Genomic DNA, 24,898 nt, shown 5'->3' with positions numbered 1-24,898 from the left:
CTTCCTTTTTATAGATACAAAAATATGTAAATGTACTGATCTGAATTATAATATTTCTGACTGTCAAAAGTTCCCAGATTCAAATCGAATTGAATCTAATCGAATTAAATCGAATCGTGGATCGAATCAATTCGGGACCTTGTGAATCGGGATTGAATCGATTCTAGAAATCAGTGACGATACCCAGCCCTACTTAATAGTCTCTTAAACTGTTACAGGTTTTCTAATCACCTGTAGTTTAGAGTGTAGATGAAACTGGGATAGAATACAAAACTGCTTTCATTTAAACAAAAAAAAAGGGAAAAAAAAGGAAAGCGACAGCGACAGCGCTGGAAATAAGCTCTGGACTGCCAGTTAGAGAATGCAGAGCTCCAATGGAGGGATTAACAAGTACACAAACCACCATTTCTCTGATAACGATGCCCAAGGCACCACAGCAGGCATTTTGGTCTGTTTTTATAATTAAGGGTACTCAATTTAATTTTTATTTCACCAACAGCTCTGCACTCTGCAGAGCAAGCATTCATGGCAACATTAACATAAGAAAACAGTACATTCTCTTGCTCCAACTACTAAATCATAATCCCTCGTACCAAAATGTAATCTCAACTACAGCTCTGACATTTTAAACATCTATGAGTCATGGGCAATGCCGCGGCCTATAATTCTGGCACGGTAAGCTGCACGTGATTTCAGACACAAACCTGAAAAATGTTCTCGAAGATGCCAAAGAAAAGCAAAAACAATATATTGGTTTGTGATCCAGAATCTAAACAACTTTTGCAGAATTGGAAAAGTAATTAAAAGCTTTTTGTGAAATAAAAACACTGAAAATCTATCTCCAGCTGACTTTTTTCTCTTCTGTGTTATTAATTCCAGCTGTTGGACACTCCGCTACCCTTCAGTGTATGCACAGTAACTGTAAGCTCATAAAAATATGAGACCCAATGAACTACACAGCTTTAGTCTATTACTGGCAAATCAGATACTGACATCGCATGTCGTCTGCAATCGCACCGCAGTGAACTCACCTTGATGGTAACACTGCGCCCGGTGCTGTTGTCATGCATGAAGACACGTAGCATGTGTGGAATGAGCTGAGGGAGATAGAGCTTGAACTCTCCACCAAGCGCCACCACAATCTGCTCAATCAGGAGGATGATGGTGTTCTGCATGGGGTTGTTTGGTGTCCAGTATTCCTAAGACACAGATAATGAAATGTTGGTATTCATTACATTAACTTGACACCCATTTTTGCTCATTATTATCAAAGCCAACATAAGTTAAAAGATTGTACATTCTGATAAAGCCCTAATGGAGAATATATTCAAACACACATTATAGAAATTCAAATTACTCTTAGACAATCAAATGCCAACGCTTTCTAATACTAATAGTATGTAATAACAACATAAATTAAAGAAATACTGTACTACAGTACTAAACATCCACCTAAAAGAAGTTTTGATGCTTTGTAAAATGTAAATAAAAACAAAAACACAAGTCAAATATTTTATAATTCATTTAGATGAACACAGTGCAAAGACCACTGTGTGTTTGATTTGGTTGGCTCTTTTTGCAATTTAATGACAGCAAAATATTACCAAAAAATTGGGACAGGAGGAGCAACAGTGTGAAAGAAAAAGGAATTGTATTGCTGTATTGTAATGCTAAAGTTTTTGTGTAGCTATACAGAAGTAGGTCAAAATGTGCTTTATCAATAAGCTGAGTGGGAGACAAATGCCTGGATCAGTGTTCCCTCTGGAAATGCAAAACGTTCACGTGCTAGAGACACAAAGCAGGGGTCACAATACTGGATGGCAAGGAATGGAGACAGTTTCCTGTCAGCTGGGACTTACATCATGCCTCTGCGTGGATTTTGACAGTGTTTTGGAAAATCTAGGTTTGACCACTGTGCACATTAAAAATATTAATAGCTGGAGTAGAAAAGACCTGAAGTCACACAATATATCAATCAGTCAATGGGCTTCAGCTGTGAGATTTGGCAAAGGCGTTTTGTCAGGGACGAGAGGTCTCAAGCAACCCCCAACTTCCTGCTTTCCCTGCTTGTGGCTGCTAACTAGAGAGGAAGTGAGAGTACGTCCTGAATGGCTATTCCAGCCCCCTCATCTGGATGCAAGAGCAGGACTGGAGCAAAAATGAATAGATTCTTTGTTTTACTTGCCATTTATTAACTCATAGGGACTGGAGGCGCAGTGGTCTACTTCTCTCAATTACTTTCCACCAGGTGGAGTTGCGGCCATTGCAAAAGTTTTGGTAACAGTGTTACCAAGATTCCGACGCAAGGACAGTCATATGATATTTTGTGACTCTTTAAATGATTATGTGCTTGACATTGTGTTTGTGCAAGTGCAGGCAGGAGCTATGGCTTTAGCAGTTGTTCCACATCATGGGATAAGTGTGAGCGTCATGAGTCATCGGCAGTTTTTCTCCTAAATATTATTTGAATAACGTGAGTGGAAACGTACATCGGAGCCACATGCAGTGCTACAGTTAGAAGGTGAACAGTGAGTGATAATAAAAGGAAGAGTAAAAAGAACATCTCTAAATATACATAACTTCTTATTTTCTCTGACTCACAGTTTCTTTAATCTTGTTAAGTACCTCACTACACACAATGCATACTGCTGTGTGACATGGGGCAAGACTTCATGCAGAGGCCTTAAACACATTACTTCTAATGAGGAAAGTAGAAAGCACAACTGAGTGCAATTAAGAGTTCTTAGCTGTCAGCCTAACTCAAAGGAAAATAAAGAAGGGCTGCATAATGAGTGTTTAGAGATTGGGTTGAAACAGTTACTCACTCTGATGAGGGTGAAGATGTCATCCATATAGGGACGGATGTGAATCTTCACAAAGCACACGACCATTCCCATCTGCTGAAAGAGGAACTGGAGGAAGACAGAAGACAGAGTCTAAGATTTGCTTTGTGAACAGCTGACAAAATAAGAGAAATGCCATAATGAATCTGTCAGGCAGTCTCTTTCCTCTTAATCCACACAACAGCTTACCTCTCGGATACTGGCATCACACACCCGGATGACATTGAGAAAAGTGGGCATGACCTGAGGCAGGAACTGGACGCACTTTAGGCCCAAAGATTTGAAGATGAAGGTGACCGCCTGGACTACCATAGTGTGGTGGTTGGAGAGTGATGGGTCTCTCAGGATGCGCATCAAAGTGACGATTGCCACAGCAGGGTAAAACTCATCCAGGGGCAGGTTACCCATGTTCACCAGCATTTCACTGGTGCTATAGTCAGCTACAAAAAGAGGAGAGTGAGGTTGGTTAGTTTGAATGATGCTGTCATATAAACTATATAAACATATAAACTATAAAATTAAAAAATAATAATGCAAGAATCTTTCTCAGGTTTTGTGCCATCTCTCCTTCAGTCATACTGATGGAGCAGTTGATGAATGTGACAGTTGTGAGTGGCCATGCTTAAACCCTAGAAATATTTAGTAATTTGCCAAATGTAAATCTGATGAGGACATTCTTTCGTCGTAATCACATAATATGATTTCAGCCTGTTGTACAACTTTCAGTCAGATGCAATAAATTGCTCAAATTAACTGCAGTGACTGCAGGATCTAGTTAGTGCTTTAGTCAAGGTTTTACCATTAAGGTAAAAGAAAAAGATGGAATCTCTTCAGCATTTAGTAAGTCCCCTCATTCAGCTTAATGAGATCTTAGATTTGCTGGAGACAGTAGGAAACCTAATACTTAAAGTTCTTCCAAAAAATGATCAAAATTTTGTCACAACAAAGTAACATTCAGCACCTAGGCACTGCCATCACCAGTAAAATATGTACCAGTTTCCATTCCTAATAGACCCAAGAGCACAAGGAGCCGTGTGAGAGTTGCTGAGAATAAAAGATCACAGGGTTTGGGGGTTTTATTAGTGCATTAGTTCCATTAATATTTTTGTAATAGGGAATACAAAGCAGCTCTCGTCGTCCATTTATCTTTGCGGGGCTATTAAATTTTACAAGGCACCTGAGAATACAAATGTGTGGTATTCAGCCTTTTGCTACTGTTTCAGCTGCTTGAATGTCTCCCCTTAGACGCCGAGGACTAAAAGTTAGTTTTTTAATATTTCAGTATTCACCAAGTCAAGATTCACAATGGTGATAAATGATAACAATCTGTATTTTATCGGCAAACAAACAGGCATTAGTGTAGCCAAGTGAAGCAAGAGTAGTGTAATAATTCAGGTGAATGGGACGAATAGGAACTGTTAACTATTCCTAATATCATGTAAAAAATATAGCAACTCCCAAGGGGACATGAAGCGTTTCATCACCTTTATGACTGTTGTGTTCTGTAAAGATCTGACTGGTCTAATTTAAAGTCAGGTGAGGAGATGGAACTAGACAGTCAACTCCCAGAACCCTACAAAAAAAAAAAAAGTGGTCCGAGATACTAGTGTTTCAGACAGTGACCCTAACAAATCAAATTCGCCAACAGATATACGACCTCCAGTTCTGGTCACAGTCTATTTAGCTGGAGAACAAACTGGTAAAACCATTTGTAGCCCAGCTAGAAAAAAAGAGCAGTGGAAAGTAGTTTTTTTTTCATGTATAATGTAAAGAATTTAGTCATTTCTTTTTTTTTTCTTTTATGTTTAAAGGAAGATGTGGACCAATAAGATTATCTGTTGTCATTTAACTTGGCCAATCATTAATGAGCTCCCAGTGACCCTTGCTGTTGACCTTGATCACATGATTTCCTGTGTTGCCATTTCGTTCCTGTTCATATAATGCCATGTGCCAGAGAAACTAATGTTCCCGAAGTCGAATCGCTAGGAGTTAAAAGCAAGTCTGCTGCAGTTGTTTTTGGTTGTTCAGAGTTTCACCCTGTCAACGGTCAGGTTTTTTTGTTATCTGGTAAAAGGATGACTCGACAGACGGACCCAGTCTGAAGCAAGCCCCATCGAGGAGCAGTGATTCCACAGTTCCAGTTAACTGGATGGCGAGCCAACCCGAAATTGAAAAGGATTTGCCAAGGTTTTATTGAAGCCAAAGTTTCGTTCCCATTGAAGCTTCAGATACCTGCAGGACTACGAACTTTCTTCCTTCATCGGAGTGTGGTAGGACAAACATTAAACAAACTGAACGGGCCCCAACGATCCATCAGTTATCAGACATTATCCACTCATATAATTGACTCAGAGAAAGCTGTATGCGCGCACTTTTATTTAGTTTGTTATTTTGGGGGAAATATTTTGTATTTTATTTTATTGTTTTTTCATTACATTGTTGCAGCTGCTGTGTGTCAAATATAACAAATTTGTGAACAGTATATTGTGGTGTGGTCTCTTCTTATTGGTGTTTATACCTTGGGCTCCTGCCGATCCTAGATCTTCTGATACTGGCTAGTGGGAGTTCGGTCATTCTTAATAATAATTCACAAGTTGGGTTACATAAGTGGCGAGCCAGCCAGGAGCCTAAGAATTTTTAAACATCAGTAATGAGAAATTGTGTCTGACATGGATTTTGTCCAGCGCTCAGGTGTAAAAATTCCCAATGCAGTTATTGTGAGTGGGATCACGAAATCAGAGAAAGATGAAGAAGTTTTAGAGTTTTTGAAAAAGTATGGTGGTGTTAAAACCCTTTTGCCAGTGGACGATGCTACCTCAGAGTTTCATCAAAACCTGATTGTTGAGTACTCAAGTGGCTCAGCTGTAGAAGCTTTAGAGCCTCTTATGCCATACAAGTATGTTGCAGAGGGTGAACCAAATGTCTCTTACTGTGTGAGGGCCTTGGCAAGCGTTTACACTGCTAAGGTGGGTGAAGGTGTCACGAAGTCATACTTGGCTGAATTAAAGGGCTTGGCTAAGCTCAGTGGCAAAACCTATGAGGAAGTATTGAAAGAGATGATATCACAAATCTGTGAGACAACTGAGAATACAGATGAGGCACCTTCTGTCTTACATGATAGCATTGTTGATGAGACACCAATACCACAGCCCCAGTTGCTTTCAGGTCCCTCAAGGGTAAGCAGTGACCAAGGTGTCTTAACTCCAGTTCCACCCTTGCGTGTACAGAAGCCTTCAATAGTGATTAGTGATGTAAATCCCCCTGAAGTTCAGAAGGTCGTTGTTGAGCATATTTTAAGGAAGGATGACATTGGATCACAGATCCATTCTTCAATGCGCATCCGTTCCTTCTCAGGGAAAACTCCCAGGCCTAACAATGAGACAGACTATGAGACTTGGCGCTCACACATTGAGCTGCTTTTAAGTGACCCCAGTATGACCCATCTGCAGGTGTCCAGGAAGATTTTAGAGAATTTGCTTCCACCTGCAGTTGATGTGGTGAAGTGCTTGAGTCCCAGCGCACCCCCAGTAGCCTATCTGCAGTTGCTCGATTCAGCCTTCGGCGCTGTAGAGGATGGTGAGGAGCTTTTTGCTCAGTTCATGAATACCCTTCAGGACCCAGGCGAGAAACCATCAGCTTTCCTCCATCGTTTACAGCTAGCACTAAATTTAGCAGTAAAAAGGGGGGGTATTCCACCTGATGATGTAGACAAACATCTCCTCAAGCAGTTTTGTAGGGGGTGTTGGGATAGTGGATTGCTCTCCAGTCTGCAACTTGAACACAAGAAAAACTGTCCACCGTCATTTTCAGAGCTCTTGCTAATGTTGCGTACCGAAGAAGATAGACAAGCTGCAAAGGTTGATAGGATGAAAAAGCACATTGGTTCATCAAAACGAGTATCTGTCCATGCTCAGAGTTCCTGTGTTTGTGCAGGCGTAAGAGAAAGCCCACAGTGTGGTCCGAAAGCTATTGAGGAACTTCAAAAGCAGATAGCTAGCTTGCAGAGTCAGCTAGCCTCATTTGCATCACAGGAAAAGCTAAGTGAGCGTGCCAACAAGAAACCGGTTAAAAAGACAACCTGTAAATCGAAAATGGACAACACACATCAAGAAGTGCATCGATTAGCCGGAGTAAAACAGACAGGCAGGCCCAGGCCTTGGTATTGTTTTCACTGTGGGGAAGATGGGCATATTGCCACTTCTTGTACAAACCCTGCAAATTCTGCACTAGTTATTGAAAAGAAGAAGCAGTTGGAGAGGAGGCAGCACGCGTGGGAAAGTCAAAGTTGTCCCAGCGACTCCAGTTCACCTTTAAACTAGATCCAGTCTCTGTTGTGGGACAGACAGAGGCTGAAGAACATGCGCAGCGTCCCACAGACGTAAAGATTGTCAGCAAAGCAGGCAAGTGTGTGGATCTAGAGCACTCCAGTAGTGAAAAGCAATCCTTCAGGCTTCCAAAGGGTCTGATTGGTACCAGGAGCACTGCTGAAGTGATAATTGAAGGTAAAACATTTAGTTGTCTGCTAGATACCGGCTCGCAAGTGACTACTATCCCCCAATCTTTTTATGAACAACACATGTCAGTGCAGGACATCAAGCCTCTCTATGACCTCTTGGAGGTTGAAGGGGCGAATGGACAGGCTGTACCTTATTTGGGCTACATTGAAACTACTGTCACTTTTCCAAAAGAATTTCTTGGTATGTCTATTGAGGTGCCCACATTAGCTCTCATAGTTCCTGACGTTCGAGCTACCTCAGGGTCCTACTTACTCATAGGGACAAATACACTTGATGTGTTGTATGACATTTATTGCAAAGCTAATCCAGGAGATCCCAAGACATTTCCTCACGGCTACAAAGCGGTCATTAAGGTGCTTGAACTCAGACACAATCAGTCTAACGTCAGTCACCATGGTGTTGTAAAACTGAAGGGCAGAATCTCTCAGGTTGTCCCAGCAGGGGCCACAGTGGTTTTGGAGGGTGTCTCTACTGCCAGCGGTCTTCAGCATGAACAATCAGTTGTTGTTGAGCAGCCTTCCAGTTCCTCTCTACCTGGTGGTCTGCTAGTGAACACTTGTCTGGTTGACCTGTCCAAACAACGACCCTTTAGGCTTCCAGTTGTGATTACCAACCAATCTGAACATGACATTGTCATTCCTGCTAAATGTCAAATTGCTGACATTAGCGCTTACCAATGTATTTTGTCAAAGGAGCAGAGTGTGGTTAACTTGCAAAAGGCAGATCTCACTCAAGAGGCCAATTGTAACTTCAACTTTGGAGAGTCCCCAATCCCTCCCGAGTGGAAGGGTCGTATCACACGACTCCTTAACAACATGCCAGATGTATTTGCGCAACATGACTTGGACTTTGGAAGAACCGACAAGGTGACTCACCACATCAAGCTCTCAGACGAGGCTCCTTTCAAACACCGTGCTCGTCCGCTACACCCTCAAGACATTGAGGCTGTCCGTAGGCACATTCAAGAGCTTCTTGATACAGGTGTAATCAGAGAGTCCGAGTCTCCCTTCTCTTCGCCCATTGTGGTAGTCCGTAAAAAGAATGGCCAGGTCCGGTTGTGCATAGACTACAGAAAACTCAACCTTCAGACAATAAAGGATGCTTACACGCTTCCTAAGCTTGAAGACACCTTCGCGGCTCTCTCTGGTTCCCAGTGGTTTTCTGTGCTTGACCTAAAGTCTGGATATTATCAAATCGAGGTAGATGAAGTGGATAAACCCAAGACGGCCTTTGTCTGCCCTTTGGGCTTCTGGGAATTTAACCGCATGCCGCAAGGCCTGACAAATGCGCCAAGCACATTCCAAAGATTAATGGAGAAGTGCATGGGGGATATGCATTTGAAAGAGGTGCTAGTTTTCCTCGACGACTTGATAGTGTTCTCAAAGACCCTGGAAGAACATGAAACAAGGTTGTTGGAGGTGCTCACTCGGTTGAGAGAGTTTGGATTAAAGTTATCACCTGAAAAGTGTGTGTTTTTCCAGACCTCAGTGCGGTACCTGGGACACATAGTGTCCAGAAATGGAGTTGAGACAGATCCAGAGAAAATCTCTGCCCTTCGTACTTGGCCAGTTCCTCAGACCCTCAGGGAATTGCGATCTTTTCTTGGGTTCGCTGGCTATTATCGAAGGTTCGTAAAAGACTATTCCAGCATTGTGAAGCCCCTCAATGATCTGACTCAGGGCTATCCTCAATCAACCAAAAGGGGTAGATCAAGAGACAGCCAAGAGCATTATCACCATCCCAAAGAGCCGTTTGGGAACCGTTGGACATCAGCTTGCCAGCAGGCATTTGAGTCAGTTATTGAAAAGCTGACAACTGCCCCTGTCCTAGGGTTCGCTGACCCTCAAAAGCCTTATGTGCTCCACACTGATGCTAGCACTACAGGCCTTGGTGCTGTCTTGTACCAGGAGCAGGAAGGGCAGTTACGTGTCATAGCCTATGCAAGCAGAGGGCTGTCGCATAGCGAGTCTCGATACCCAGCGCACAAATTAGAGTTTTTGGCGCTTAAGTGGTCAGTAACAGAAAAGTTTAGTGACTACCTATATGGGAATCACTTTACTGTTGTCACTGATAGCAATCCCTTGACGTACATATTGACGACTGCAAAACTTGATGCAACGAGCTACAGATGGCTCGCAGCTTTGTCTACGTTCACATTCAAGCTGCTGTATCGTCCTGGGAAGCAAAACTGGGATGCGGATGGGTTATCCCGTAGACCCCACGGAGCTCTTGTGGATGATCTGAAATCCCAGAAAGAGAGGGAGCGCATTTTCCAGTTCACTCAGGGTCATCTCGCTGATCTTGAAAATCTCGAGGAAGCCAACCAAGCGGTTGTGAAAGCCATTTGTGAAAGACAGTCAGTGTATAGCGCCAGCTCTGTTAATCCGAGTTTGGATGGCTGTGTTACTCTTGTTGAAACTCTTGCTATGTCCTCTGATGCTGTGCCTGACTGCTATGGACAAGAAGATGAGTTTGGAGGATTGCCTGTTATTCCTCAACTGACTGAGGCTGAGTTGATGGATAAACAGAGAGCTGACCAATGTCTAAGGCATGTCATATCCCAACTTGAGCATGGGGTAAGCCCACCGCCTACTTTAAGGGGTGAACTTCCAGATCTTCCACTCCTACTTCGAGAGGTTGGTCGGTTTCAGCTTATAAATGGCATCTTATACCGGAGACGCCAGCTCGGGTCTCGGGTATCTCACCAGCTAGTACTGCCCCCAGAGCTCAGAGAGACTGTTTTGAGCAGTCTGCATGACCATATAGGTCATATGGGCATTGAGCGCACATTAGATCTCGTTAGGGCCAGATTCTATTGGCCCAGAATGGCCTTGGATGTAGAGAGGAAAATAAAGACCTGTGGTAGATGTGTGCGCAGAAAGGCGTTGCCTGACAGAGCTGCACCGTTAGTCAACATCAGTACCACAAGGCCACTGGAACTGGTTTGTATGGACTTCCTCTCTCTCGAACCAGACAAAAGTGGAGCTAAAGACATCCTTGTGATCACTGATCACTTTACTAAGTATGCAATTGCTATACCAACATGCAATCAAAAGGCTCGCACAGTAGCTAAGTGCCTATGGGACAATTTTATTGTGCATTACGGGTTCCCAGAAAAGTTGCACAGTGATCAGGGACCTGATTTTGAGTCTCGCACAATAAAAGAGCTCTGTCAGATGGCTGGCATACAGAAGGTTAGAACTACTCCCTACCATCCCAGAGGAAATCCAGTGGAGCGGTTCAATCGCACATTGCTGGACATGCTAGGCACTCTTCAAAACAAAGACAAGTCTCACTGGCGTGATTTTGTGAAGCCCCTTGTTCATGCTTATAATTGCACCAGGAATGAGGTGACTGGATTTGCACCGTACGAGCTTATGTTCGGTCGCCAGCCTCGCCTGCCGGTGGATTTGGCTTTTGGGCTGCCGGTGAAAGAGGAGCAACAGATTTCACACTCACAGTACGTGCAAAATCTGAAATCCCACTTACAAGAGAGTTACAAGGTAGCTACTGGAAATGCTGCCAAGATAGCAGAAAAGAATAAATCCAGATTTGACAGGCGTGTGACTATTTCAGATCTGGAGGTAGGGGACAGAGTATTAGTCAGAAATGTCCGCATTCGTGGAAAAAACAAGATTGCAGACAAGTGGGAGGCAGCCATCTACATAGTCGTAAGCAGAGCAGGATCCCTTCCAGTGTATACTGTGAGACCTGAGAAGAAAGATGGTCCACTGCGGACATTGCATAGGGACCTATTACTCCCTTGTGGCTATCTCCCCAACGAGAGTAGTGACAAGCCTGTAGGGCAGACACAAAGACGCAGGCCAGCAACACGTCTCAGTCCAGTTGCAGACTCCGATCAATTCTCAGAGGCTGAGGATGAGATTTTCCCCAATTACTGGTTCAGAGACGCCCCCAGTTCTGAGATACCTACGGTCACCATTCATCAAGAAACGCGCCCTTATTTATCAGTGTCTTCTGGGGAAGATGCACAACTTCCAGAATTTTGTCCCTCAGTTAAAGGTTCTACTGCTCGATATCCAAGCTGCAATCCACAGACTGACCAGTTATGTAACTTACCTGTTGACAGTCCAGATTCAGCAACTCTTCCAGTGTCTGAGAGTCACTGTCATGACACAGAAATCGTGAGCGATGACCAAAATCCACCAGCAGAGATGGAGACCGAAAGGATTGCACCTGGAAGTGATTGTCATGACTTGAATCCCGGGTTATCTTCTCTTGCTCCAAACCTGTCTACGGATGTTGAGGCGGCAGGTCGAACTGAAATGGGATTGTCAAATGAGTCACCAACAGATGAATCTCCTGAAGAGCTCTCAGTAGACCAGACACTGATTGGAAGCCAAGACCAACCTGGTTCTGCTAGACGATCAAATAGGGAGCGAGAACCGCCTAAACGCCTTCAGTATGTGAAACTTGGGCATCCACTTATAGCGGTGGTGCAATCTCTGTTCCAGGGTTTAACCACGGCTTTTACAGACATTTTGGATGAGGGTTATCACCCATTAGATTGCCCTGTCCAGACCCATCAGACAGTAATTACCCAACCATTGCCATGCAACGGGGCGTGCATGAGTTCAGTGGGGGAGGTTGTAGCCCAGCTAGAAAAAAAGAGCAGTGGAAAGTAGTTTTTTTTTCATGTATAATGTAAAGAATTTAGTCATTTCTTTTTTTTTTCTTTTATGTTTAAAGGAAGATGTGGACCAATAAGATTATCTGTTGTCATTTAACTTGGCCAATCATTAATGAGCTCCCAGTGACCCTTGCTGTTGACCTTGATCACATGATTTCCTGTGTTGCCATTTCGTTCCTGTTCATATAATGCCATGTGCCAGAGAAACTAATGTTCCCGAAGTCGAATCGCTAGGAGTTAAAAGCAAGTCTGCTGCAGTTGTTTTTGGTTGTTCAGAGTTTCACCCTGTCAACGGTCAGGTTTTTTTGTTATCTGGTAAAAGGATGACTCGACAGACGGACCCAGTCTGAAGCAAGCCCCATCGAGGAGCAGTGATTCCACAGTTCCAGTTAACTGGATGGCGAGCCAACCCGAAATTGAAAAGGATTTGCCAAGGTTTTATTGAAGCCAAAGTTTCGTTCCCATTGAAGCTTCAGATACCTGCAGGACTACGAACTTTCTTCCTTCATCGGAGTGTGGTAGGACAAACATTAAACAAACTGAACGGGCCCCAACGATCCATCAGTTATCAGACATTATCCACTCATATAATTGACTCAGAGAAAGCTGTATGCGCGCACTTTTATTTAGTTTGTTATTTTGGGGGAAATATTTTGTATTTTATTTTATTGTTTTTTCATTACATTGTTGCAGCTGCTGTGTGTCAAATATAACAAATTTGTGAACAGTATATTGTGGTGTGGTCTCTTCTTATTGGTGTTTATACCTTGGGCTCCTGCCGATCCTAGATCTTCTGATACTGGCTAGTGGGAGTTCGGTCATTCTTAATAATAATTCACAAGTTGGGTTACACATTACCATACTGTCCAAGGTCATTCTGAGACACATGACTGGATCAGACGAGTGGAGATCTGCATTTTCCACACACGAGGCGTGTGACCGAAGACAGATGTGCATTATTAGAGAAATTCACAATATCCAGACCGTTTATGATGCACAACCACCAAGTCGTGTTCTGAGAGTTTTATCATACTCAGAGAAATAATCCAAGAGTTTAAAGTAAAACCCACTACGAGCAAGAAAAACATTTTTACATCTTTTGTTACTTCTAACAGATAACATAGGGTATATTAAAATCCACCCACATTGTGTTTAGCACTGTTATTCAAAAATCTGTCAACTGGGTTAAGATCAATGTCATTAATCCTGTTTTGGACATATTGTTTATTACAACAAACATATTGACCAAAAAGCCTTTTAACAGGCAATGCTGAGTTATTCAGCTGATATGGTAATACGTTTACGCAAATTCAGACTGCACCAGTAATCCGTTCACCCCGTAAAGAAAAAGAGTGACGTATATCACTGATATTCTATTAAACAGATGCTTGAAATCTGTCTAAAGTGGGTCACATTAAATTTAATATCAGCACTTCAAAAAGTCCTACTCCAGTTGTGGTGCTTATATTTCCCTCCAAACTGGCAGACTCTTGTTCTGAAGGATTTTTAGTTGGGTTTAGATCAGACAGCAGCCAGAAATAAGATCCCAAAGAATGAAAACTCCCACAAAAGGCAAACCCAAAGCCGCTGATGCTGTTGACTTTTCAAATGCAAGGGCAAGACCTTAAAAGATTGTGTTTTGTCTTGTCGGCGTAGACATATCTCCTCCCTGCACTCCATTTCGAATGATTTGTAGATTTATTAAATGTAAAACAGCCAATGAGTAAAGCATAATCTTCAGTGTTTTTTCAAAAGACACAGTTTCACTGGCTTTATGTGGGCCCCAGGGCAGCTGTGGCTACAACTGTAGCTTGCCTCCACCAGTGTGTGAATGTGAGAGTGAATGAATAGTGGAATTGTAAAGCGCTTTGAGGGTTCCCGAAAAGCGCTATATAAATGCAATCCATGATTATTATTTTTTTTTTTTATGGGAGCCAGATTCGGCAATTCCTAAAACTGAAGATGAAATCGGTTCCTCACTCGAGTGATCACATTCTGACCCAAGAGAAACTGCTGCGTGGCGTATTTAACTCACGGCAATTTCTGGAGCACTGACCTATAACTACATCGAGATGATGATTTTATGTGCACACATGATTGCATGGTGTCACCTCCCAGCAAGAAGGTGCCTGACTGGGGCCTTTCTGTTTTACTTCAAAGTCATCATCAACTTGGTACTGTGAGGTAAAGATCCTACAAAATTAGAAAGAAAAAGCCAACCATCAGACAATCCCATATGAGCACAGAGTTGGTGATGATGGAAAGAAAGGGGGTTGTCTAACACAACCAGCTGTGACGCAAAGGGCACAACACCAACAATGAGAGAGAGCCCACAAATAAAGATCATAATGTCTCATCAATACGAACAACTGCGATTACAAGTAAATGACTAGAGCGCAATCTGGAAGAAAATACCCTAAACTCTCACTGAAGAGTCAAACAACATTATGATAAATGCAGTAAACGCAGCACAAAGCTACAATAACATCAAGTCTATATACAAACTCTTGACAACATTATTCATCAGGCTCATAATGCAGACTCACTAAAATTACAGCAACAGTCCCAAGTTCCACTGTGAGATGTGAAAATGGGTTCGTGCTCATTTAGAGACTTTCCAGCTGTTGTACTGAAAATACTGCTGTAAGTCTGAGGAATGCAAATAAAAAGTTAATCTAATCCACACTGTGACCCTTGGTGAAGAAAAAATGTCTGTATTAACAGTAATCTGAGACCTACCCGAGTCCTGACTGGATTTGGACTCTGAGAGGCTGACAGCAGAGGCATCTCGGGACTGGTCGATCATGCCGATATTCACCTTGTGTTTGTAGGGATCCAGGGCTCCAAGAAGCCCCAGAACACGTATAGCCTGTTGGAAAGACAGAGTTAGTGGTCCCTCACAGGAACACAAAATTGAGTATATACCTGGTCATTTTACATAATCTATCTCAAAAGTTCACCAAATTTGGTACCTTAGCTGAGTTTCAAAGATATAAGGAAGCTATAGAAAACAAAGTATTTATGGAAAATGGACACTAACAAAAAGTGCTACAGCCAAACAGTAAGAGTGGTTTGAGAAGCTTCTCACCATATAAAGTGAGGGAAGTGCATTCCCTGCACTTTTAACAATGTCGTATGTAAGAAATTAAACAATGACAATTTCCACTCAAACTTTTCACATCAAAATGTCCATATATTTATGGAAAAGGTGCTTTGCTTCATGCTACATGTCCATATCATTGTAATTCACCAAATCCAATGCCTCTACAGAGATCTACACATTAACTCAATGCATGCTGTAAAGTGGTTTCAAGCCTTGCTGGCCTATGAGGTTCCCATTACTACGGTGAGGGAAACGTAAGGTGATCGGCCCAGATGGCATGACATTTATTCATACCTCTCTCCTGATGCCCTGGTTTTGTTCAGTCTTGAGGAAGTTAAGCAGCACCTCTAGAAGGGACGGGTACTTGCGGTAGGGCTCCACCACATAGCCTGTACTAGCTACTTGCTGGCCCAGTGTCCACAGAGCCACCTGGTGGAAAGTCAGAGACAGTCATTAACTAATCATCAACAAGAAAAGAGTATATCGTCTGTATTTATTTGTAAGTTGTTCCTTGTGTACCTGTCGCTTGGCCAGTGATGATGAGTCCTGCAGCATGTCCATAATAATTGGGAAAAGCTCATCCATCCACTTCCTCATCTCTAGGCCACTCACCTGATGGGGCAGAGAAAGAATCAATCAAAACTACAGAAATTTTATAAATTAACCATTTTCTGTAGAATCACCTAAAGCCAAAAGGGCACTATTATAAGAACTCGTAACATTTTATAGATAAACTGAAGTGCACAAAACTCAAGGAAGCTACAGTGAAAAATAATAGAAGCTAATATTAAAGCTATTAAATAAATTATTTGTCAGAGAATCCATGTGAATTTCTCAAGTCCATGTATATTAGGAACCACCATCACTTACCAAATGTACAATTTTTTTTAAAATGTGCTTTCAGGCTGCAGACAGATTGTTTTCAAAGTAACATTTAGTTTCTGTTATCTGTACTCCCTACATTCTCATGCATCTTTGCTTTGTCTGGGTTCCCGAAGAGCTGGGCTTCTGTCTCATTCTGCACTGAGTCTCCCTGAGCATCTCCCGCACTCTGTCTGAACTTCAAAGGCCCTTTAACTGTGACTCCCTGACTGCTTTCAGGGGACCATTCAAGCACCTGGTCAGGGTAGAGCAAGGCAAACATCTAAGGGTAAGAGCCTGCAATTACCTTCAACCTCAAGACAAGCTTGGATTTACATTAAAACTACCCAGATTAAAGATGAGTTTTTTTTTATAATTAATTGTGTACAATGGACAATAAATTCTGCTAAGATTTATCTAGTTGCAGTAAACAGCCGATTTATAATTACAAACAGAGTAAAAACAGCCTTACCTGAGCCAACTCGCCAATGGTTGCAAGGACACTAATGACTACTCCTGGGTTAGGGTCTGGGTCTTTAAGCTTGAGGATGAGAGCCTAGAAAAATTAAAAGCAATGTGGTCATTTCCTCATATACTTTGAAATCATTACTTATTTGAAGGCCCATGGAAATGAGGATGTAATGGACCTCAGCTTTTACTTATTAGCATAGGCCTACTGGGAACATGAAGCCCCTTTCAGTCTGGTTTAGATTCATACACACTTATCCACCATTACAACAGAGAACTTGCAAAGCAGTACCTTGAGGATGGGTTCCATATAAGGACGTATAAGTCGGGGCGCATTGGAGACCAGGTGACCAAGCATTCGAGCACTCTGCTCTTTGTTCCTGCCGACACCGCTGTGCTCCAATTCTGTTAAGATCTGCAGAAAAATGATAATGTTAGCACAGCACATGCACTCATCTTCATCTGGAATACATTCAATAAGCTTAAGTCGTGGAAAACACAAAGGCGTTTAGACAAAAATCAATTGTGACTTTGTACTACAGGTGTGTGTGTTTTGAGTTTTCAGCTTAGCATAATATCATGGCCTTTGCTGCCCCCTAAAGGTATCCAACTGAAACGCAAGCAGGTAATCGTCACAAGAAAAATAATGAATGTAGAAGCCAAGCGTTTGCAAAACTGTTGAATACTTGCATGCCATCTTTGGCACATGAACCTAAGGAATCCTAATGAACAAATTTAATGGTTTAAATAAATCAAAACATGATGTCTAATGCAATAAATAAAACTCGTATTGAGCCATTACTGTGCCTTTCATACCTGGATGAGCATCTTGCGTAGGAAGGGCATAACAAAGGCAGGGTTCATGCTGCTCAGGCGTCCGATCGTGCAGATTGCCAGCTCTCTGATCTCAAACACCTCATCATTCAGAGCAACAAACAACGCCTGCAAGTTTTCAGCCTGGGCGAGGTGAGCATCAAAGCGTTCATCAAGAGACGCCAGCACGCAGTATCGGATATCTGGATCTACAGGAAATCAGGGACAAAAATCAGACTGGCTTTCTTTATCACTTTTATTTTTTATACGCTGCCATAATGGATCACTGTAGCTGTTAACAGTTCTGAAGCCTCACACCATAAAAGCAACAAAACAAAATAAATCTGCATAGTAATGCCGTTTTCCTTTTCTGTGCATTTGTTACCTGGATCAGTGATGCCAACAACTAGCAGCTTGCTGAGAACATCTGCAACAACCTGCACAGCGGTCTGGCTGACAACATGGCCGCTGATCAGGTGGATGGAGGGAGTAAGCAGGCGTGAGCAAGTCCGAGCTGCCTCCATTCGGATTTCTTTGTGTTCGCTGTTCAAGAAGTGATCAGCACAGTGGCGCACAAACTGGGTGAGGGAATGTCCTGGGGAAAGACGTTCATGTAGAATAATCACAATACAACTGCTTTTATTTTATTTTTTTTAGTAGCATTAATATCCTGGTAGATAATAACAGCATTTTTGTTGCTTATTTTATGTAAAACAAACAACACTGACTTGATTTATCCTATAATGGCGTTTCTTCTTCATTTGTCTATTTGGGATTCTAAAACTCAATACCAAGGAAGTCGGGTGGCTTGTTTCCGTGGAGACTGAATTACTTAACTAAATATCCAATGTTACCCCAGCTTTTGCACTAAAATGCAAACCCATCCAGCAGTCTGCTGAGGAATGACACCAAAGACTGATCATTTTTCTCCCCAGTTTCTCTGCTGGAGAACAAAAAACTAGTCATCTCGGTGACAGACTGAAGAGACGCTATTTATATCGACCACTGAAAGATGGGCACAGTCATCAGCACAACTGCCCCGGCCATTTCTGCAGTTCACATAATCATTTCTTTTGGTCCACATTTTTGTCACCGCTGGCGGCTCCAATGACTTACGAGTGACAGTTTAAGCCTAGTTTAAAAACATATTTCATTTTCAACTTCACTGCATGTGATATAGAGTGCATAGACAGCAAAACTGCACCACTTATTTCTTATGATCATTCAGGACAGTAATGCCACTACTCTTTAAATAATTTCTTCAGCAAACCCAACTTATCAATGCGCCCTTGTCCATTAGAACAGTATAATAAAAAAATGGCTAGCTACAAAATGCAAAGGATTGTTGGGTGAGGAGAGCAACAGCCATTCGGTATCAAGTTTAAATTCTTAACCTCTGTCTTTTGTTGTTGTTTTAATTTATATACCATTTCTAATTCCACTGTGTTTTCATGTTGTTCCTTTGGATTCACCGTTTTTTGCATTTTTATATTGCTTTAAATTCCATTGCTCTATTTTGCTTCTTCTAATTCTACCCTGGTTTTAGTCCCATTGTTGTAAAGCACTTTGTAATTCTGTTATAAGTGCTAACTAAAAAACATTTGCTTGCTTGCTTGTGTATTACAATGCAACACTGTGCTGCGAAACACTGGGTCCTGAACTTTGACACATGCTACTGACCTAAAATTTTATGCAGGAAAAGAATCCATCACACAGATGTACGTGTTTTTTTTCCAGGTTCTCACCTTCAAATTCAAAGCTTCCCAGGGTTCGCAGGGCCAGGGTGATGCTGCCAACGTCACTAGCCTCTGGAATGTTAGTGAGGCTTGGTGAGGCTAGCTGGTGAGCCAGGCCTTTGGGCATGCCAGGGTGACGCAATGGCTTGTGCATCAATACCAAAGAGAGCATCTTCAGCAAACCATCCTGTATATCTTTCTTCAGCTGGGGGATTTGACGGCTCAGATCGTACAGCACTGCAGTAAGTGCAGGACTAGACCAGAACAACAGACAAACGATCCAATCAAACCCAAGCATTAATTTGAAAATTACATGATTCAGATCAGAAACTGAATTGCTAAAAAAGTTCTTTGAAGATGTCCTACCTGAGGCCCACAGCAAGCATAGGCTCAAGCAGTTCTTTGATGTCTGGCTGGATGCTGGGACCCATGGCTCTAGAAAGCATGCTAATACACGTAAACACTGTAGCATCCACCTGCATGGTCTTCTGCCTCCTGCACAGATGAAAGATCAGTAAATGAAACTGTGCATAGACAACAACATGTTTTTTTTTTTAATTCACAACACCACTGAGCAAATTCTACCCATAATATAATTTTAGACTTTTCAGCCTTTAGGTTTAAGGGACACTGTAATGGAACGTGTAATATGTCACTATTTAATAAATGATACATTTTTTAAAAAATTGTAAGAAACAATAACTGACTTGTGTGCAAAGTCCTTGGGTGGCAGGGCAGCCTTGATGATCTCAAGGATCTTGGAGAGGTACGGCTGGATTTCTGTCCTCACAGCCACAACCAGCAGCCCCAAAGCCTGGAAAGCTGCCGTCCTCTCCTTCTCCTTCTTCAGGCAGCCCAGCAGGTAGCCCATAGTGTCTGACAAATACTGGTCTGCACAGCAAATGAACATCCACATGGCACATAATCTTTTTTTCCTATTAGCTACAACACATTCATTTGAGCAAGCGGTAGAAACCCTGGTAGTGATATTTCAAAAGGTAGCCTGAAAAGTACTAACCATGACCTACTTACATTGCAATAGTAACCATATATAGACCAAATGTGCATAGTGATTGAAAACAATACATGGTTTCAAGTTCTAACATAAAATTTGCACCAAACTGATAATCACATATATGTTAATTAAACCCACCTGTAAAGGTATGCGGCTGGAAGGCAGCCAAGCGTGGAAGCAGGTTGAGGATGGTCATCTGGATCAGAGGATTTTTGCTGGTCCTGTATTTCAGCACCCACCGACACACCTGGATATTTAAACAAAAGCTTCCTCAATTATTCAGTCAGATGACTACCACAGGTATGACTTCAACTGCCTAACCTCAAGCAAACTCACAAACACATTTTCCAACACACTATCCAAGTTAGTGCATAGAGAAAACATCAAAGACTGATACCAGCACTCTGACTGTCAAAAAAAACCGTGAAAATTTTCGTATTTTGCAAAACGTTTAACTCTTTCCCCCATAAAGACAACATTTGATGACATCCCCTGTACCCTTAATGATGACTTTTGACATCAGTATGTATGAAGAAAGCCATGATTTGACAACAATTACAATAGTTTCCATGTTTTTTCCAAAGGGGAGCTGCATATGCAGAGGCCACCCTCACTAACATCTGATTCCAAACTCAGTCAACAGTATGCACGAAACTATATGTCTAAACACTGTTCAGTGCATTTATCATGGCAGCTAAAGTCCTTGAGTGTCAAGGATTTTAGTCCAAGGCATTTTCACATTACATTAATATACAATTACACTTTTACAATGCATTTTGTCTGTAGTTAAAACCTACCTGGTCAAATCGCTCCTCCATCAACTCACGGCAGTAGCGACTCTCCACCAGAGAGCTCTTGGCAGGTACCGGTGTGGCCCCAAAGCTGGGGAAGCCTTGAGGTGTGCTGTAGCCCAACAAGCCCAGGAGGGCGTTGGACTGCTGCGGCTGCACCGACTGGAAGCTGGTGAAGGGTGTGATGTGGCGGGGCTTTGTTCCAAACCCCATCAGTTCCTTGCAGTACTTATCGTGGACCAGCTGCTGCTGTGTGATCTCCTCCATCTCCTCGCGCATACGCTGGTTGGAAATAAGACTGTGAGCGGACTGGATTTTACCACTGATAATGTGTCCAAGCTGATATCCGACCTCACCTCTCCCTCCATGCTGCTGATGCGAACCAGCTCATTCAGGATCAGAAGAGCGCCGTGGACCCTGTCGTCGCGATTCATCCCTTTCTCTTTGGCCAAAGTCTCATCAAAGCCTTTTTCTGCCTCTTCAAAGGTTTGCTGTCACAGAAAAAAAAAGCCACTCATGTCACCTCTTTAAAAAACAAACAAACTCTCCAATACTTTAATTAGAATAACACATGATTTGCCGGTGTACAGTTACATGTCTTACTTTGTACCACTGTGGTTTCTGCATTTCCTTTGTCTCTCTCTGAGTGGTGAGGATGAGACAGGCTCGCAGGGCAGACACAGCACCTTCTCGGATGGCCTGCTTAGGATCCCATACTGCGTAAAAGATGTTGTCAAAGAACGGCTGGACTTGCTGGAAGAAGAAGGTGGGTGCACTCACAGCCAGCTCCCTCAACACCAAAACCTGGAAGAGATTGCAAACGAAAGTAATGCAGGCGTGCACTGCTCCACATTTTTTATTTTACCAAAATACACCTGAGAAACCTGAAATCTTCTTTTTCAACGATCTGTTCACCAAAACAAAATCCACATATGATCCTAAAATAGCTTGACATAAAATTTTGACTGTCGCCGTTTGAATTCTGAAGCAACTATGAGCTGGGAATGTCCTGTATGTAGTTATGTTACATTGCTTGTTTAAATGTGTAGTTGTGCCCTGCTTTCTCTCCTTGTTTTAGGTACTGTCCCTTTCATTTGACTCCACTGCAGTGACTATGGTGCGTACCATTTGAAGCTGCAAATTGAAATTTCAGATTTCCCAAATGGTGTTTTCAACTGGAATGCCCTCTGAAGCTGGACTTCCAACTCAGCTGTAGCCAGACGGGCGGGGCTGAGATAGATTTTGGTCGCCCGACCGGAGATATTGCAAGCCCTGGAAGGTCTGCACAGCCTCACCAACCCCGACTTCACAATCCAAGATAGCGACAGTGCATGTAAATAATAGTAAAACTGTAAATCTTGTCAGCTGTACTGTCACTGAAATTTATTTGTGACTCGTTAGATAAACAGAGCACTGACCACGCTGTGTTCCAACTGATATATGGATGGCTCCATCTTGCTAAGGAGCTAAACAGATCCCGTTTTTCCTTACTTTTTCAATTTTACTGCTGGAACACTTTCCACTTGGGAGTGAAATCACTGATCTCTTCACAAAACCAATCCTATGTGTGTTCTTCTGACCATTTACTCCTGCTTAGTGCATTTTGATCACTTAATTTTTTTTAGCTTGTAGGATTTGTTGTTTTTTTCTTTCGTTTTGGCACAGCTCAACTATGAATTTTAGGTTTTTTTATTGCCAACTTGGTTTTCATCTCCCCGTACTCTTTTTCAGTTATTTCCCAACAACATCATGTGGACATTCTGGGGAAAGTAACAAGGTTTAATATTCTACAGCCACTAGAAATGGGAAAATGGTAATTGCATAATAAGCTAAATAAAACATAGAAAAAGGCAAGCACATTCTCTCATTTTCTAATTTTGAAGCGTTCAGGATTTTTCTGGACTATGAGTGTGATGCCAATAATAACCATTTGAAGCTGGTCGGTACTCTATAAAAACATAGTGACCGGGTTGCATCAACATCTTGTCAAGCTTCTCTGCTTGGAGGTTTTGCTGACGCCACAGCTGGGTGACACCCACCCACACGCACACAGAACAGGGTAAAGAGGAAATCAGAAGAAGAATGTGCTGATATTTGGGGTATAAGAGTGCATATGAAGTAGTACTTGTGCCTTCAACCCAAAACACACTAGAGGAACTTTCAACACTGCCTTCACTACAGCAATAGATAAAGTTATTACAGCTCCCAACGTGCCCACATTTCCAGCAAATGTAAACACCACCAATATGTGGTTTTATTTGAACAGCAAACACCACAGTGACTGTTATCTGCTAGTGACTTACTGCAGCATGGCGTCTCCCTTCATTTCTGTCGGCTCCCAACCACTCCAGGGCTCTCTTCACTTCAAACTCCACATACTCAGCCGTAAAGGTGTCCCCCGCCATAGAAAGGTGGCCCATAGCTTTAGAGGCCATCTCCATCACCACGGGGTCGCTGGAAGGGAGCAGGTTGCGGAGGTAGTTGGCGAATCGACTGATCCTGGTGGCATTGCCTCCTTCAACTCCAATTAGACTCACTGATGAAAACAATAATCATTTTATAGTGATAGAAACTAAGAGATCTTAAATAAGTCCAAAATTGACAGCACTTAAAAACATAACAATTTTAACAACATTTTATTAATGCTTACCTATGGCAAGAATCCCTCCTTTCTTTTCATTCACATCAGAGCTGGACACCAGCTCAAATATGTGGTGGTTCAACTCATCGTAGAACGTAGTAGCTTCATCTTGGCTTAACTGTGGGACAAGACCAGTGTCAAAAAGTATGGAAAAAGGAAGGAATTGATGACATGAATTTGTACCATGATATGACAAGGAGGGGGAAAAAGGAGAGGAAAATGCTTCCTAATATTGTTTCATAAGTCACTACATACATTTACAACTGAACTGATTTGGGGATTCATGTCTACTTGTGAAACTCTCCAACTAGTGGGAAACAATCTTGATTAAGTATCCAGTATACTAAGTGGTTTTCCACTTACAGTTTTCAATTATGCACATATAGCTTATTGCTGTTACCTCTCTGAGTTCTGTAGTCACATAGTGCTGCAGGTCTTTGGCAGATTTTGCTCGAGTGTCTTCATTTCGACTCTTCAGTCCACTGACAAACTGCTGCAGCACAGTGGCTGTGCCTGATATGATCACCATTTGGACGGCCTAATCTGCATGGGGGAGGGCGACATATGTGGTTTCAATGCAACATTCCGGGTTATTAAACAACCAGTATCCAAAAACAACAACAAGGTAAACAGTACACATGGAAAGAAGAAATGCAAGCGGTAATCTGATAAAACACCAGGTTAATGTTGTTAACTGACATTGGTCCCAGCTAGCTAACGTGCCTGGTTAGCTAATAAAACAAGCTGCAAGGCTTGCTAGTTATTAGGAAATATACATCAGACTTCTTTACACAACTAATACAAAACCGGAGACGCCCGGGTAGTTGCAGTGTAATAGGTGAAATCAGAGCCTCATGAGTGTTTCGTGCTTGTTTTGATTAGCTCGAGCTAGTGCTAATGTTAAGCTATTTCCCGTGACAACCCAATAGCAAGGAGGCAAAGTCGCTTTGTATCACTTACGTGTTTGTATTACAATGCCGAACACTTAACTGCTATTCGATTTATCCGGAATATCTCTCATTGTACGTCTACCTGGCCAACACTGCGCAAGGTTGGCTAGCTGAGGTATCTGTGATGAATTAGCTCGAGTTAGCGATACACACGGAACTTCACAAGCGTCAAGTTGCGCAGTCTGCGCCGAGCTGAGCGCAACTCACACGTCCTTGAGTGTAGTTTCCAGAGCCTGTCGTCTTTTTATGTTAATGTTTTTTGAGGCCCAGTACTTTAGTTACCTCAACATTTTTACTACAGTATACTTTTAAAATTATGGTGGACGAATGTTACTTATAAGTTTACAGTCTATACTTATAGTTTGTGCTCTTCCCCTGACTTAATGTAATTAATCTGGTGTACTACAGGCAGACATAATCTCATGGTGGTAGCTACTTAATAACATTAATGATAGTCGTACGCTTTGGTTCACCATGAGTACAAAGCAGCCTTGTAAGAACATTTATGG

At 42.3% G+C, this 24,898-nt stretch overlaps 1 protein-coding gene across 2 annotated transcripts in view; it reads right to left on the bottom strand.

Annotated features, from left to right (window-relative positions):
* Nucleotides 1-24,581, bottom strand: part of mtor (mechanistic target of rapamycin kinase) — an 84,185-nt gene extending 59,604 nt beyond the window's left edge. The window contains exons 1-21 of one of the 2 annotated variants that reach the window (XM_085392794.1): nt 24,430-24,581; nt 23,840-23,982; nt 23,449-23,557; nt 23,102-23,334; nt 21,402-21,602; nt 21,155-21,289; nt 20,805-21,080; nt 20,146-20,254; nt 19,700-19,883; nt 19,359-19,487; nt 19,002-19,246; nt 17,642-17,851; nt 17,260-17,465; nt 16,736-16,858; nt 16,448-16,531; nt 15,634-15,726; nt 15,409-15,543; nt 14,751-14,880; nt 3,033-3,283; nt 2,826-2,912; nt 1,032-1,199 (exon numbers count right to left, since the gene is read on the bottom strand). In XM_085392794.1, the coding sequence (XP_085248920.1) occupies nt 1,032-1,199; nt 2,826-2,912; nt 3,033-3,283; nt 14,751-14,880; nt 15,409-15,543; nt 15,634-15,726; nt 16,448-16,531; nt 16,736-16,858; nt 17,260-17,465; nt 17,642-17,851; nt 19,002-19,246; nt 19,359-19,487; nt 19,700-19,883; nt 20,146-20,254; nt 20,805-21,080; nt 21,155-21,289; nt 21,402-21,602; nt 23,102-23,334; nt 23,449-23,557; nt 23,840-23,968 (3,237 nt within the window). In that variant the 5' untranslated portion in view covers nt 23,969-23,982; nt 24,430-24,581. Of the gene's footprint in view, nt 1-1,031; nt 1,200-2,825; nt 2,913-3,032; nt 3,284-14,750; nt 14,881-15,408; nt 15,544-15,633; nt 15,727-16,447; nt 16,532-16,735; nt 16,859-17,259; nt 17,466-17,641; nt 17,852-19,001; nt 19,247-19,358; nt 19,488-19,699; nt 19,884-20,145; nt 20,255-20,804; nt 21,081-21,154; nt 21,290-21,401; nt 21,603-23,101; nt 23,335-23,448; nt 23,558-23,839; nt 23,983-24,399 lie in introns of both variants that reach the window. The other variant, XM_085392793.1, reaches the window with a different exon arrangement.
* Nucleotides 24,582-24,898: the final 317 nt, after the last annotated feature.

Source organism: Rhamphochromis longiceps, linkage group LG20 (assembly GCF_057381845.1).
Source record: "Rhamphochromis longiceps isolate RC_006_pf linkage group LG20, R_longiceps_female_GT1.1, whole genome shotgun sequence".
NCBI classification, from domain to species: Eukaryota; Metazoa; Chordata; class Actinopteri; order Cichliformes; family Cichlidae; genus Rhamphochromis; species Rhamphochromis longiceps.
The sequence above is the reverse complement of the archived record's forward strand: the minus strand, read 5'-3'. Positions and strand labels throughout refer to the sequence as shown.